Source organism: Vespa crabro, chromosome 18, assembly GCF_910589235.1.
Source record: "Vespa crabro chromosome 18, iyVesCrab1.2, whole genome shotgun sequence".
NCBI lineage: Eukaryota > Metazoa > Arthropoda > Insecta > Hymenoptera > Vespidae > Vespa > Vespa crabro.
The window spans coordinates 4,042,228-4,059,655 of NC_060972.1; the positions used below are offsets into that span (position 1 = coordinate 4,042,228).

Sequence of the window (17,428 nt, forward strand, 5' to 3'; positions counted from 1 at the left end):
ATACATATATTTATATACATATATATATCTATGTACATGTATGATATAGAATGTATAACTTAGGCAAGTTTCACATATCAACATGCATATAACACTAACTTTCGTGCGAAGGTTAAGGAAGAGATCTATGCCACACCTTTCTTGGCAAACACATACACGCACATAAAGAGAAAGAGAGAGAGAGAGAGAGAGAGAAAGAGGGTAATCTCGCATGTTGAGTTTTTCTTGAATTTTCCTACGATAAATCGTAATGTTAGTTTTATGATTAACACGATAATAGGTTTAATTAATTAGCAAAGAAAAACGAAGAGAGAGAGAGAGAGAGAGAGAGAGAGAGAGAGAGAGAGACAAAAAGAGAGAAAAAATTTTGTGATATATATAACCACGGTATATCAGACTAGGTATTATATAGATAAGAGAAGAAAAGGCGGAATTAGGTGGACTGTTGATTGGTCGAAGAATGAAAAGAAAGAAATAAAAAGAACAAAGAGAACAAGAGGAAAAGTTGTAGAGAGATGGAAGGAAGGCGAACTTCTTGCAGCAGATTCTTTTTGAGAGCAACCGAAACTAGATCACGCGAAGCTTTTGGTAAATGTGTCAACCGCCCGTGGGGGGTGTGGGATCAATACTTGCGCCCTGGTTTCACTCCCCTCGCTCCTACCTTCGTCTCTTCTATACTCCCTTCTCGCACTTACCCTCGATCCACGGGTCGAGTCGACCTAACGCTATACCACCACCCTCCTATCAACCAACCTACCTATCTACCTATCTACCTTCTCTCTTTCTCTGTCTCTCTCTTTATCCTCCCTCTTGGCTCCTCATCCCTATTCTCGCATATCGTTAAACGAACACTACAACGTTTGCCCTTACATTACCTACCAATATTATTTCCTAACAGTTTGCTTATCGTTATCATCATTAACTTCGAATATTTTATTATAATATCAATTTATCCGAATTTCGATCAAAATTGTTCTTAATTTATTCACCTTCCTTATTTTTATTTCTAATAAAATTCTTCTATATTGTATTCATCGCAAACTTTCGATCTATATACGTATATAGGTACATAGATAAATACGTAATTATCTATGTTATATGTACATTGAATTGTTTATTTTCTTTCGATATTATCATTGACATTCTCGTATCATTTCAATGTATATACGTGTTGATCTCGGACTTCTACGAAATCCTTCAATGATCTCCTTGAAAAATTTACACGTACTCCGATAATGTTTATCCGATCGATAACGAGCAGACGGCGTGTTCGGGTTTTATGAACAAACGATAAATTTATTAAATACTTATTTACTTCTTACTTTGAATATCTATGTAGTTCGATTGTTACGAATAACATAATATAATATGAATAAGTGTTTAAATGGATATTAAAGATGATCAATTTTTGAAATTGTTTTACTAAGTTTTTGCCTTTAATGTAATATTGGATTTTACTTGACCCTTCTGTATTAAGGATGAATCAAGCAGGATGAGGATCTCTTCTTCTTTCTATGAAGAGTGCACAGAGAGAAAGAGAGAGAGGGAGAGAGAGATTTTAAAGGAGAAAAGAGAATCGAGGTCGGGTTTACCCTAAGCGAGTTCACGTGCATGCTTTACGAGGTAGCTTATATGCACTCTGATTTTTGTATTCTGCTCTCTTTCTCTCTTTCTCTCTCTTTCTCTTTCTCATGTCAGTATGGAATTCCGTGCTTCGTAAGCGTAGTAATCGCGTTACTACTCGCCTCGGTTTACCTCTTTTATCGAAAAGAAACAACGGTTGATTCCTTTGAAAAAAAAAAAAAAAAGAAAAAAAAGAAAGAAATGCTTGCGAATTATATTGCTATATTTTAACGTTAATGCCAAGACTAATCTATTCCTTTAGTTTTTTTTTTCCACGCTAATTTTTTACGCTAACGAAGTAACAAGCTCGGAGTTTTTCTTCTCTTGATTTTTGATTTTTGCTTCTCTTTTTTTACTCGACTTAAGTACCTATGCATACAGAATGAAACACTTTGAAAGAAGAAATTATTATTCCTGTCCATGTCTACGGTAGCAAGTACATCAAATTACAGTCAGGTTTTCAGTACACGATAAACATACACATGTACAAACATATATGCATACATACATCTTAACTGCATTTGTGTATTGTAAACTAATCACCAGGCGAAACGAGTTCCAGGTCAGTGTGTCAATCCTTTCATCGATTCGGTCGGACTATTGAAAATTTAGTAGAATTCGGTCGGTGCCATTCGGTTATATGCAGGGCACACAGCGTTGAGATGACCTCTGTACATATGTATTTATATATATTTATATATATTTATATATATGTATGTATGTATGAAACCATTGAAATATATACTTCACCGATTTCGTGATCCTATTACATACATTATCGTATATTTATTTCGACGTTTGACATAAAGCTTATATCTACATACGTGCAACGATATACGCGTTTCTTTTTATGATAAATTGCAGTAGGTAAAAATGTTTTTTTTACCGAGCATTCACTTGTTTCTTCCTTATTTCTCTTTTCCACGATATGAAATCACATATCAACGGTAAGGAACATATAAAATATAAATACAGATTCCCCTCGTTACATCGATTTATATTTCTTTTATCCGTCCGACCTTCTGCGGATAATTCTGCAATCGCGGTTAACCTATATATGTGTATATATATATATATATATATATATATACACACACACACACACACAAAAGTATGTTATGCACAAATGTGCCCATACGACGATTCCGCATTCTTCGTCGAACAATGGGTACTTGAGCTTATAAAGCATAAAACGAATTAAACTCGGTATATTTCTTATTGACGTTGTTCACGTAAAGCGCATTCCTTATAAAATTGAACTAAGACAGACAGAGAAAGAGAGAGAGAGAGAGAAAATCAAAGAGGAGATGGTGACTCGAGTAAGATCGAAAGTCACGCGTTCGAATCGGTCATTGACCTTTTTCGGGATTCTTCCGCTCTCACGGTAAAAGTGGACGAACCAGAGTCCACGAGGTGACTAACTGTGCTGGTGGTGATAGGGCGGTGGTGCCGTTGACATTAAAGAGTTAGAGAGAACCCAACGTTTAAACTAAAAGTACCAAGTGGTACCGAGTACATAAAAGAGACACGAAAAATAGGCGACAGGACCGGTATAAACGTTGCGTCCTGCATGATCGATTCTCCAATTGCGTAATTCTGGCCATTAACTAGATACATGCACTAACTCGCGTACACCTGAACCGAATCGGTATCAGAATCGATATCAGAATCGTTCGACCGTACAAAATTACTCCTTTCGGATTCGTTAACTCCCAAGCACGATAATTATCGTTTATTAAAACACGAAAGTCCTTCCATCTTTCTTAATTATTTTTAAAGCATTGATCGATTCGTTGCTTCACAAAGTGACAAAAGGTATCGATAATAATGCTCAAAGTTAAAGAACATTAAAATTTATTATATCTCGTACGTAATTCAGATATTCGAGTGATTAGCTATTTATAGTATGAATCATCGTTACTTCAACTCGTCTTGTCATTAATGAATTTACGTACTTTTAATATTGATAATTAAAGATTTAATTTATTTTATCAAATATTAATAATACATTAAACACGTCTTTCTCGCAATTTCAAATTATCATCATTATTATATTCGCTATTGCAATTATCATCATTGCAGATATTAACTCGTTTATTAATATCTACTTTTGTCAACATAGTTCAGTCGTAAATGGATTTACATGAACTCTCGGTGAAGAAGTACTATAATTCCTCTTCTCTCTCTCTCTCTCTCTCTCTCTCTCTCAAAAGAAATTATCGTATAACTTTGTAAATTCGTTCTCGCTGTTTTTATTGAATCAAAAGTATTTTTAAAAACGTTAATACGTTATTTACCTGTGAAACGTTGAGAAGAAAGGAAGGAAAGAAAGAAAGAAAGAAGGAAAAAAAAGAAAAATAAAGAAAAAAAAGAAAAAAAAAAAAAAAGAAAAAAACGACAAAATAAAAGTGTTTTATTCTAATACCTCGTTGAGATATAAAAGTTACGTTGGTCTCTGTGTCGCAACGATAAATAATCTCTATAGGCGTACATTCGAAAGACCATTCCTACTTGAGATAAGTGCTCCCGTACATTCGAAAGTACGTCAGCCGGTGTAGAGAAAAACCGTGAACTATGTGCCATGCGGAGCGCAACGTGTGTTACACACTGCCGTGTGCTCGGTTTCTTTGTTGAAACGTTTTCATGCTTACGGACACCTGCATTCGAGCACGTTTGAATCACGTCTTTCGAAACGATCGTTTCAGTGTCGAGATTTCCATAATTAGAAAATTCTCGAGAGACTCTAATAACGCATACATATATATATATATATATATATATATATGTATATATGTATATATGTATATATGTATATATATACAAAAAGTAATACCTACGAGCATACGTTTACGTTTCAAGGATTTTGTTTTTTTTTAAACGATCTTACGAGAAGGTACGTACAGACGATAATTCAGACGAATAACGAGTTTTTATTTTGCTGCATCGCATCAACATCGACCGTATTATTTAATTTCTTTTTTTTTCTTTTTTTCTTCAAACTCATTGTTCCTCGGTATATAAATACGGTTTGCTTAATATGATATATTTATTATAATAGTATAGTAGAAATGATATAAATAACGTGTGAAATTTATGATATTAACTATATGGTATACTATATATTATTAAATCTGTTAATAAATAATGTTGCAAGTTTCGGCATTTGATATCTAAATTAGATCAAACACAATTCTGTTTGACTGGAAAATTCTGATATTACTTATTATATAATGTACACACATACATATATATATATATATATATATATATATATATTAGAGAGATATCGAAGGGAATATAGTCGTCTCCCCCTTTTATCCAGACTTTGGTCATGAACGAATAAAAGGGACGGTGAATCAATCTACAAGCGTCGCGTCGGTTTGGTAGAACCGAATTGTGCCGAGTCGAATCGAGTTGAGCCGAAATCGTGCGCGTACTATGTTTCGTAAGGGTCTGCTCTACCGATCGTAAACGAGAATGAGAAAACGAGAAAGAGATAGAGAAATAGAAGGAAGGAGAGAGAGAAAGAGAGAGAGATAGAGATAGATAGATAGAGAGAGGAAGAGAGAGAGAGAGACTTTCGTAGACGCAGCGAGCAACGAATAGACAAAAGGGGATTAGAGGCGAACAGGGTCGATGACCCTTGCACGTGGAGTGCTCGGAAGTAGGCCACGTCGTGACATCATGCAAAAGCAAGATGGCCGCCGGGAAACGGGCACATTCTCACAAATATGTTCTCTCTGCCGCGAGCACGGCTTCGTAGGCCTGGCACAGGGCCGCAGGGACATTTTTCTTTTTCTAAAATGTTCATTGCTAACGTTCGACTACGTATGGACACTTATCTCAGGGACAACGACGAATCGAGAACGATTGCGAGTTCCCCCTCCCATCCACTTGCTCTATTAATTCGTCAAATTCGAATGAAAGTTCAAGATGATGACGCCGATGACGACGACGACGACGACGATGATGATGATGATGATGATGAAGACAGATAGGAAGAAGGAGACTTGACGATTCCATCAAACGATTTCATCATGATCATTCGAACTAATTCAAAAAAAAAAAAAAAAAAAAAAAGTATAAAACACTTTCCAACTTGATCTTTGCTGTATCTCAATCAACCGTGACATAACGAAAGGCTGTACGAAAGTAGCCAATGAGAACGTTGTATTTCTTCTCGGTCAATGTTGTCATTGGTCGAAGAGAGAAGTACATTATGTAGGTAACGCGAGTTCGTAGTTCCTTATTCTTCTTTTTTTTTTTTTTTTCTTTTTTATAGTAGACGATACAATGCAAAAGAATTAAAGGGTATATAAACGAATATGTAAAAAAGAAAAAAAAAATAATAAAACAAAAAAGAAAGAAAAAGAAAAAACAAGAAACAAATTAAAACAACAAAAAAAAAAGAAAAGAAAAGAAAGAAAAGAATTACAAAAATGAGAAGAAAGAAAGAATTTGGGAGGAATATATGATAACGTGGTCGATGTTAATCTATGAGATAGCCACCAAGCGAGGCATTTTAGCACATGTATGTATGTGTATAGAGAGAGAGAGAGAGAGAGAGAGAGAGAGAGAGAGGGAGGAGGGGGGAAGGGGGTAAAAAGTAAAAGAGGGTTGGAGGAGAGAAGTGGTCGACAACGCAATCCGCATACGCGGTTTTTTATTCGGAACGCGTAAGCGTCCGTGCCGCGGTTATGCATGCGATGCATCGTCGAATACTGTCCAGCAAGAATATACATGTAGAAACTGCTGCATTATTCCGATGGTCGCAGCAAGATGGTATATCACCGGTGCTACGCCAGTGTCCGCATCCTAATTGCTTCGTACGTAAGCAACGCGTGCGTGTATCATCCCTTTCCTCCCCTTTCCGTACACGCGGTCCCACCACGAATTATCTCTTCCCCGTAAATTCCATGTAGAATCGTGTGTAACCGTTGTTAACCATCGATCCCTAACCTTTGCAATATAACAAAGTCGCTTCGTACGTAATTAATCCTTTATTAGGACATCTAACTTTTCAATTACGCAGCTATGTATGTACGTATTTATATATGTACGTATCTGAATTGTTTCACTTTTCTTTATGCGTGGGCGAGAGGGTGGCGGGGAGGTGGGTGGGTTGGGGCTAACACTTTGTTATATATTTATAAAGTTTTATGTTTTTCTTTAGCATAGTATAATAGAAATTATATAATGTTTAATTTACGATACAATTTATCACGATATGGTTGGCTAATAATCTCTTGGAGTTTTTGTAATATATATGTTTGATATTGAAATATATACATATATATATATATATATATATACACAATGTATACAAGATATTTTTATTAGCCTGCGTGACCCAATAATTTTATATCATAGCACATAACTTATAATATGTATATATATATATATATATATATATATATATATATATATATATATATATATATAAATTAGATTATAATATAAAAATGAGATAAATTTCGGATTATATAATTTTCGATTAGAGACATTACAAATAATTAGATTGTAGAGAGTTAACGATTAACAGTTGTGTAACTCGTTGAATCCATCCTTGTCGGCGTAATTAAGATTAATCTCTTTTTTCTATTTTTTTTTTTCCTTTTTATTTTTTGCTTTTATTTCTTCCTCGAACTAGTCGAACTAGTCTCTCTGCGAAAGCGAAAGATGCGTCGTTTTCTTTTGTATCTCTCTCTCTCTCTCTCTCTCTCTCTCTCTCTCTCTCTCTCTCTATTTCTCTATTACTCTTTCTATCTGTTAAGAGCAAATGCTGACAAATGACGAAGGCGCATGCGCTTTCTTATCGCGACCGATTAATTTTATTATTTGATCGTTCCTTCCGACGAAGCAACATCGCTATTCATTTCTTTATTCATTTATTCCTTTCATTTTTTTTTTTCATTTAATTTTACGTGTCTTTACTATCAATGAATTAGTACGAATTAAGAATGTAAGAAGCGTGATGAGAAGTTATGAACTTCTTTTTTTTTTTTTTTTTTTTTTTTAATAAACATAAGTTGACAATTATATATTTATAGAATATTATCATGAATAATTCGTTGAAACATTCATCGATATAAGGATATATGTTCGAGATTTGATTACGTGATATAAGAATTATTAAAAAAAACAATGATATTAATGTTTTGGATTATATCGATCCAAAGTTATCACATATTACACATGCCAATAAAAAGAGTTTTCATAACAATGTATATTATCGAACAGTCTCTCTCTCTCTCTCTCTCTCTCTCTCTCTCTCTCACTCGTAAGATATCAGCTGCCGTAGTTACAGTGCTTCGTTTGTTCGAAACATTTTTTGATGACTCCAAAAGCGAATGAGAGAGGGAACTTATTCGTGAGTATGTAAACGGAATCGTCTCACGTTGCTTGCTAGACGATACCTATATAACTTTATCGCTCTATATACGTAGTCTATATATCTATGCATATACATGTATATATGTATGAATGTAGATACGTAAAAGGAAAAAAATCAATTGACAGATAACTTATCGAAATCAAATTATAAAAGAGATCTTTTCTTTCGAGGAGGTGAATTTTCGATTTTTCATTTCAGAAAATATTAGAATGTACCAGAGCGTGGAAATCGATTCTAGTTATATAATTATCTTTTCTATTTCAAGCTGCATATATATATATATATATATACATACATACATACGTAAATAAAATATATCGATGAATCGAGTTGCCATTACATTCGTTATCGTGAGACTCAAATTCCTATCTATTCTAAATTTATTTCCTATCGAATTGATCTTTCGATTTTATTAACACGAATAATTTAGTTAGATCAGATTCATTTGAATTATTAATACATTTTTTTTTCTTTTTTTCCTTTTAATTTCCTATGAGGTCGATCTTTCGATTATGTATTAGCCGATTAACTTTAATCGTAGCGGGTTTATTAATACTTTTTTTTCCCCTTTCCTATATGTAATATTACACATAGACCGAAAGCAAAGGCTAATGCGGTATTTTATATTTGAATTTCTGATAAATTCAGATAAAATTGTAATTTACGGAAGTAGGAAGTGGGAAAAGATTCTTACGTAATCAAGGATTTTTTTCTCTCTTTGTGTGATGTTTACGCTTGCTTCACGTTGTTGGTACAAAAAAGAAAAAAAAAAAAAGAAAAAAAAAAGAAAAGGAAACAAAAAAAAAAGGGGAAAAAGAAGAAGAAACAAGAAGAAAAACAGAAAAAAATAAACGAGGAAAGAAAAAAATCACGTTGAGAACGATCATTAGTACGCACACTTACGTATGTAAGGTATGTCCCGTGTACATGTAATAATTCTCTGTGTTAAGCAGAATACACACAGGAAGAAACCACAAATTCTGAGATCTTTATTAACTATACGGAATGAATAGTGTCTTGTACACATGTGTGTACAAAATTTCTAAGAATTTTCATTCCTCTTCTATCTCTCTCAATATGCTCTTACGTAAAAGAGTTAGAAACGATCTCGCTCGTTATCGTTCATATAATTTTTTCAAACCTGTACGTACTGCATATATACGTATATACGTACATACACGCGTATGTAATTGTAGAAAATAAATTGACAGTTGCAAATTGCACTATGTAATTTTATTCGTATTACCTTGAATGCAACACTACGATAATTAGTTTATTTATATAAAATTAAAATCCTAAAGAAATTTTGTTTTCAGCCATTTTGTTTTTTTTTTTGCCATTTCGATATCCTATCGTCAAGAATATATTTTCGAAAGAATTTGACGTTCCTTGTTAGAACGTTTCTCTTTGCTTACTCGAGTATTTTATCGATTATATCATTAATAAACGTTATTTATATTTATGTGTACGTCGCGTAATTGACAAGAAATGAAAAATATCTTTGTGAGATCAAGCATTATCATTAATATGAATAATAAGAAATTTTTAAACATACCCTCTCGCCTTTCCTTGTCGATCTTGATGTCGATAACTCGTCTAAGTTTCCTAAATTGCATTAGAGAGTAAATATTTTCGATTGATTTAATTTTTGACGTGGATTACTGCACGAAATGAGAATCTTTTTTAAACGACGCGTCACGAATTCGTCGAATACGAAATTAACAGTTAAAACACCGCCTGCGCGCTCTAGCGGGACTTTTGATAACCACAAAAATATCGATCTCATTATTGCGATGTATTATTTTAGATAATATTTATATAATAAATAATAGAAATGAGTATGATATTAGTTGGAAACAAAATATTTATTTATATTTTACGTAGATACATAAATAATTATTTATATTTCTATCAAAAATTCATTCTCGTAAATATCTTCGACGTTGTCATTGGCCATTAAACGATTATGTCGATAATGCAGTACATGACGTTGTCAATGCTCCTATTATAATTTTAACGTGCTTGATGTTTTTTAATATTGCATTTAAATAAATAGATCGAATAGAATTTATAATAATCTATTTAAAAAATATTACATAGATATCAATATCTCGATGTATCTCATCGTATTGATAAGCACCAATCAGGTTCAACCTAGAGGAATATAATTGGTGCGTTAGAAAAATCAATATTTTTCAAGTGCCATCTGGTGGGATTGATCGTAAACATATGTCGATAAGTGTTACGTAGTTCAAAGTCTTTCAAATAATATTTCTTTCTTGTGGCTTGTAGATAGAGTTGTCGGTTATGTGGTTATGGCATACCGGTAGCAACGTCGACGCCATTTTAAGGAGTGTAGTGTCTAAAGATGCAGTTGTTCCTGTATTCGTTTTAATTAATCGAGCGAGAGTAAAGTTGACGTATTATTGTAATATTTCAACAAAATGACGCAATTTTTACCTCCGAATTTACTTGCGCTTTTTGCTCCTCGCGATCCAATACCTTATTTGCCACCGGCCAGCAAGCTTCCACACGAAAAGAAGAATGGAGGATATATCGGCGTTGGAGCATTTCTCAAATATTTTGAGGTAGATATTATTTCACTCGATTCGAAACGACATTATTTTTTTATATATTTTTATTCTCTAAGTTATATTATTTGTAATCATATTTTTTTACGCGTTAGGCAAACTTTCAAGATTGCAAAAGTTTCATAGAATTTTCTTGAATTGATACAATCTTCAAATGCCATTAAAGTAGAAATATTGCCAAGTTTTTTGTTTTTATTTCTAACGAGTTATTACGTAAAAGTGATTGAAAGGATTTGTGCATTTTAGACATTGCCAAAAATAGATTCTATGTATATGGTAGCGATAGAAATCTGATTCGCTGTATTTAGTTGTATAAGTTTTATTTATAACTTGAGAATTTTGTAAAAATAAAAGGATCCGAAAGATACTCCGCCACCTGTACGCGTTGAAACTCGTGAAGAACGTTTGGAGCGTCGTAGGAGAGAACGTGCCGAGCAAGTTGCTTATAAATTAGAACAAGAAATCGCAGTATGGGATCCTGCTGGTATTCCCAATGTGACGGCAGATCCTTTTAAAACCTTATTTGTAGCAAGAATAGTGAGTATTTATTCTACAAGTTGCAACACCCAAATATGGATAGAACGGAGTAGTAACATGTTAGATATTTTAAGATATGTCCTTAAAGCAAGCAAATTATTTCAGAATTATGATACATCGGAATCAAAGCTTAGGAGAGAATTTGAAGTCTATGGACCGGTAAAAAAGGTATAAAATGTTTAACGTAGATAAGATCTTTAAGTGTAAAATTGAATTTCTCTATCGTTTTTATTATTTTTCAGATTGTGGTAATTCATAATACAATAAATGGCAAACCTAGGGGATATGCTTTCATTGAATATGAGCACGAAAGAGACATGCACTGTAAGTAACAGCCCAGAAATGTAATTTTTCTTGAAAGCCTCCGTGAGTCCATAGTCTGGAATCTCACCTTTCTTAGCATCACTTCCAGCTAGAATATAGTGGGGCAGGGCTATAGTTAGGCTACCCATTTTCATTGGTACTTAACCAGAAGGTGTGGGGGGTCCCACGATACATCCATGCAGGAATACCATTCTCTAAATACAAATATATGGTAAACGATTCAAATGAAAAAGAGAATATTGGCTGTCTTGATTAATGCAGTTTTTATCTTGTTCTTGGTACAGCGTGGTGGCCGCTGCCGGCAACTAGTGCCGTTCACTATTCCATGCAAAATCCCTGAACCTGCCTGATATGATAGGTTTGTATGTGTGGTAAGATCCAACATACAACAACGTTTGTTAGCGTCTATGCTTACTCTATACTTCTTCAACAATTTTAATTAAACTCAGAATTTGAACAAATTTGATCGGTACGAGTATTTAGTATGGCCACACTCTTAAAGTGTTTAAAAGGAGGTGTCTTCATTGACAGATTACTTTGATTTGTGATTTTATTTTGACGCGATATATAAAGTTAGCATTCTACATTGAAATTGATTGGTGGGCTTAGGGAAAAGGTTCAGGGACACGGTCGGTGAACAGTCACATTATTATTATTATTATTATTATTATATATATATATATGTATATATATATATATATATTTCGATTTTCGTCGGATATCATATTTTCGGGTAAGATTGGTACGAAATACGCGTTTTTCGCTAAAAAGTTAACTCTACAAAGATTAGGAGTCATTCAAATTAGTTCGATATCATCATTAGGCAACGCGTAACGTACATTGATGAAAATTATAACCATCATACGCATAGTTGTAGGTAAAAACATTACTGTTTTTATTCAAATATTCAAGCAAGGGTAGAACATCATAGAGATTTCAGTGAGAAGCAATTTTTTGATAGGTTTAGTAGAAAACTCATAATGCAGATTAGTGGACTGTTATTATTATTCTTATTATTATTACTATTATTATTATTATCATCATCATCATCTTTATTATTATTATTATTATTATTATTATTATTATTATTATTATCATTATTATTATTATTATTATTATTGTTATTGTTATTGTTATTGTTATTGTTATTATTATTATTATTATTATTATTCTTATTCTTATTCTTATTGTTATTATTACTAGGGTGCTATTTTTTATTCTTTCTGCCAAAAAGATTTCATTGTAGTCGAAATTCTATTATTATCAAAATTATCAAGTTATCAAAATTAATTTTATTTTGAATATATTTTGTACGCTTAAGTCCTGAAACATATCAATTTCGATATAGAATACTAATTTATCTTGCGATATCATCATTTGCTACGTAAACACTATCTGAAAGTCTGCAAATATAATTTAGCATGCAGATAATCTTTCCCTTGCTTTCAAATTCGGAATTTTTTAAGAAAATAGAAAAGATCTTTGCCCGTATTATTTAAAGTTAACATATAATATTAGAGAAATCAGTAATAACATTACGTAACAAAGATATAAAATATGTATGAATTGCGCACGGTTTGGTTGTAAGTAAAAAAAAAAAAAGAAAAAAGCGCACCAGGTAAATGCAAAGTAAACTTCTTCGGAGATTGAACGAACATACGAAGACTGGGCACCTTCCCAATGAATAGCGTACGCGCTGGCCTACTCTCGCGAGTCTCTTACAAGTTCATTTCACTGATTAAAAGTACTTCTAAGCTTTGTGTTAACTTCCGTACGTAAGTAGCCGCGGTAGGTATTTTTTGTATTTGCTATACTTTTTGGAATTTAAACATGTAGTATTTAAGGTACTTCAAAGTCTGCATACCTCATTGTTGATTATTGTGCGGAGATAAGTAACGTACAATTGTAATTTTATACAGTAAGATGAGATCGTAGTACCACGGCTTATTCTTTCTTATTTCTAAAACATACCGACGTATATAATGCACAGTAAGTACTCTCTGTACTGCTTTGCCTTTTTGAAAAAAGAAATGAAGGCACAGTACAGAGCGAGTGTGTGTTTAGAAATATCCGATTAATCTATAACTGGTATATACTTTCTAATTTTACTTTATAGAATAATGGACGTTACGAATAAGAAGCACATAATCAGGAATAATGCATGCAGATACCTTATTATCCGTATCATGCATAAAAATAGGATACTTTACTTACTGGTTTGGATGACTTCGTTGTAAGGAAACTATAAACACAATGCATATGTAGATACTTTTACCAATTATCCAGGCTGACATATTAGCAATTCTAATTCATCGTTACCCAAAATGATCGAGTAAAAAAGAGATGAAAAAAGAAAAGTAAACAAAGAGAGTCGAGTCACAATTGTTTCTTCATACACGTAATTTCTTTAGCCCGTCCATAAGTATATATAGTTGTGCTTGAGCTATAAATAGAAAATTCCATTTCCTCGAAAATAAAGAGAAAAAAAATGAATAAATAAATAAGTAAATACAAAAAAGTAAATAAATGAAAAAAAGTAAATAAATAAAAATATTAAAGACATTCTATCTTAGATGGTGCAATTGTTGGTTCTGCATAGAGAGAAAGAGAGATAAAACATACATATCATTTAAAAACATCATCCTTGATGATTCGCCATTTCGAATAGATTCTCAGGGATTAAGAGAGATCTCATAATAGCATAACGCGTAGTAGTTGGGCGATCTTGATTAGATTGTAATTTTCTAATGATACTTTTAGCTGCGTATAAGCATGCCGATGGTAAGAAAATAGATGGTCGCAGAGTATTGGTTGACGTGGAGCGTGCAAGAACGGTAAAAGGGTGGCTCCCTCGACGACTTGGTGGTGGTCTAGGTGGTACTCGCAGAGGTGGACCTGATGTGAATATAAAGCACTCCGGTAGGGAAGATAACGAAAGAGAAAGAAAACGATATCGTCTCGAGCAAGAGAGGGAAACCTCAGGGCGAGGGCTGGACAGGGACAGGTAAAATGAATTTCCTCAAATTTTTTTCCATCCAATTACGTCAAATCGTTGCTTACATATATATATATATATATATATATATATATATATATATATATATATATACATCTATTTGTATTATTTTCTTTTTGTGTTTTTTCTTTTTTCTAGGGATCGCGATCGTTTGGACAGAGAACGCAGAAGGTCACGCGATCGTAAACGAAGATCAAGGAGTAGGTCACGCGATCGGAAACGTAGACATAGTCGAGATCGTTTACCGGATCCTGACATTGAGGAAATTCAAAGAGACGAACGACCACGCGACAGAAGAGATCGTGATCGTGATCGTGATCGTGATCGAGATCGTAAAAGGAGTAACGATCGTGATCGCGATCGCGATAGGGATAGGAAGAGAAATAAAAGGGACAGAGATCGTGAACGTAGGGATAGAAAAGATCGTGGTGATCGTCAAGACGAAGATACCAAGGAAATTCGTATTAAGGAGGAACCTTTGGATGGTATATTTTAAATACTTATTTAAAAAAAAAAAGAAGAAAAATTCATGCGTGGCTAAAAATTTTGCAAAATTTCACTTTCATGTATTTAACAACGTGAAATCATATTGCCTTTTTTTTTTTTTTCAGATTATCCCGATTATAGTAACACGTTTTCAACGTCAGGATCGTATTTCACCGCAGTCAAGTATGAAGACGATAACGATCAAGAAGTCGAAGAAAAATATAGAATTCCCGAAGGTCGCCCTGATCCACCCCCATACAATAATTACGACTCTGTACAAGATTATTGATCTCAGTAATATGCCTTATGACGTTTTCTCTCTGCCCGCGACGAATCGATGCGACCATCAATAATGTTATATTGTATTTCCTATTGTTATTAGTGTAATGCTGTACTTACCGCATTTGAGTACCGAATTGTATAGTGGAATGGAAAATTAATGACCAGATATTCTATTGGCATATTGCAAGGTAAGCAGCTTTGATCTACGTTTATAATTAGCCGTTCCTTGGTAATTAATTTAGAATATTACATATTTTTCGTCGTTGGAACGAAAGGTAAAATTTCATTGAAATTTTTAAGATTGGAATGTATTAAATACAATATTCTAGCAGTTCAAACAGAACCTCGCAATATGGAACACACATACACAGAAGTTCATAAACGTTTTCAACCTTATTGCTACCACAAATAAAAAGTACTGTCACTCGCTGTATTTGTACATACATAATATGAGTATATGAATGAATTGAAATTCTTCATGATAACTGCTGCATGTATATTTATATATGTATATATGTATATATATATATATATTTATATATATAAATATATTCATATATATATATATATATATATATATATATATATATCTATGTATGTATATGAGTATATTTAAATATATATATATATATATATATATATAATATATATGTATATATATTCAAATAAAATAAAGGATATAATTCATTTGTTAGATATATTTAAAAGGCATAAATGGCTCTCCATAGGATTAATATCCTTTTTTTTTTTTTGTTATTGGATAATATATCTTTTATTTTATTCTTTTTACGTTTATTATATCTATGTCAAATAGAAGAAAATAATTATGGAATTAGATTTATCCTGAGACGTCAAAGATTATGGAAAAATGAGATATTTTTTTTTTTTTTTAATTAAATATCTATTTGTATTTTATATCATTAGATGTGAGAAGACTATTTAGAAAGATTATTTTTCTTCGATTTGAATTTAACGCCATTTTGTTTGTAACTACGTTAGTTTTACCAATGAATTCGAATTCTTAGATAAAAATCAATATATCATATTTAACTGTATTTTTAAATCAAGCAATAGAGAGAAAGAGAGAGTGAGAGAGAGAGAGAGAGAGAGAGAAGAAAACGCCGCATTTTAGTGTTCATTCTACGGAAATGAGAATTTCTTTCTCGAACGAGTTGAAAACTCGTTATCCAATCGAAATACCTTTTTTTTTCGTGTCGTAAATTGCTTGGACGAGAGCTCAACGATTTTTACGTATTTCCGGTTTAACTGTTTCCTCTATTATGTTTTCGAATAATATTCCCGAATGAAAGTGCGAATTATTCTTAAGAAAATAATTTTATGATTTCGCCAATAATTATATTAAAAGTAAATCAATGATGTAAAGCCGAGTTTAAAATGAAAACTTCGAAATATATAATCGATAGATTGTCGGAACATTACGGAGGTTATGTGATCTTATTGCAACTGCATTGTTGCGGTAAGTATATGCACTTGTACAAAACAATCAATTTTCTTTTTTCTGCTTTTTTTTTTTCCTTTTTTTTTTTCTTTTTTGGTTATTCATAAATAGTTGGAACAAATTATAATGTTAGTATCTTTTTTAGAAAACTTCATTATGCAGTTTCGAAATAATCAACGCTTAGCAGTACGTATTTTTAAGTTAATACATTTCTTCAATGGTAAGATAAATTTGACTATTAACATTTACTATACTTATTGAAGACGGTCTAGAATTAATTTTAGATTTTGTTTTCCTTCTGTGTGATTATTTAATTAAATTTTGTAATTCCAATGATAAGATAGATTTAATTATAAATGATTATTATAGTTAATCAAGATAACACGAGTAACATATGATTAATTTTATTCGTTCGATTGTATTTTTGTGTAATTTAATTAATTCATGTAATTGCAAGATCAAGATGGATAATCTTGTTATAAACAATTACTATATTATTTACTATAATTTGGATAAATTGCGATTCTTTATATATATATATATACGTATATATATATATATATATATATATTACACACACACACATATACACATATCTTTTTTTTTTGGAGTGTAATTCAATTAATTCTTGTAATTCTTGTAATCAATATTAAGATACAATTTAATTATAAACAGTCATTATAATTATTCAAAATAATTTGAGCAAATCACAATTG

The 17,428-nt window shown here is 32.3% G+C and overlaps 1 protein-coding gene and 1 long non-coding RNA gene across 2 annotated transcripts; both read left to right on the forward strand.

The window, feature by feature from the left end:
• The first annotated feature begins 10,309 nt into the window (after positions 1–10,309).
• Positions 10,310–15,725, forward strand: LOC124430286 (U1 small nuclear ribonucleoprotein 70 kDa-like). The gene is given in 9 exon segments (XM_046976611.1): positions 10,310–10,605; positions 10,963–11,145; positions 11,251–11,313; positions 11,388–11,469; positions 11,754–11,798; positions 11,801–11,827; positions 14,230–14,473; positions 14,624–14,970; positions 15,097–15,725. Coding segments are annotated over 9 exon segments (1,299 nt in total). The 5' UTR covers positions 10,310–10,461; the 3' UTR covers positions 15,261–15,725.
• Positions 15,726–15,831: 106 nt separating this feature from the next.
• Positions 15,832–17,219, forward strand: LOC124430287. The gene is made up of 2 exons (XR_006943716.1): positions 15,832–16,730; positions 16,858–17,219. It is a non-coding gene; the product is annotated as an uncharacterized LOC124430287 (long non-coding RNA).
• The last annotated feature ends 209 nt before the right edge of the window (positions 17,220–17,428 follow it).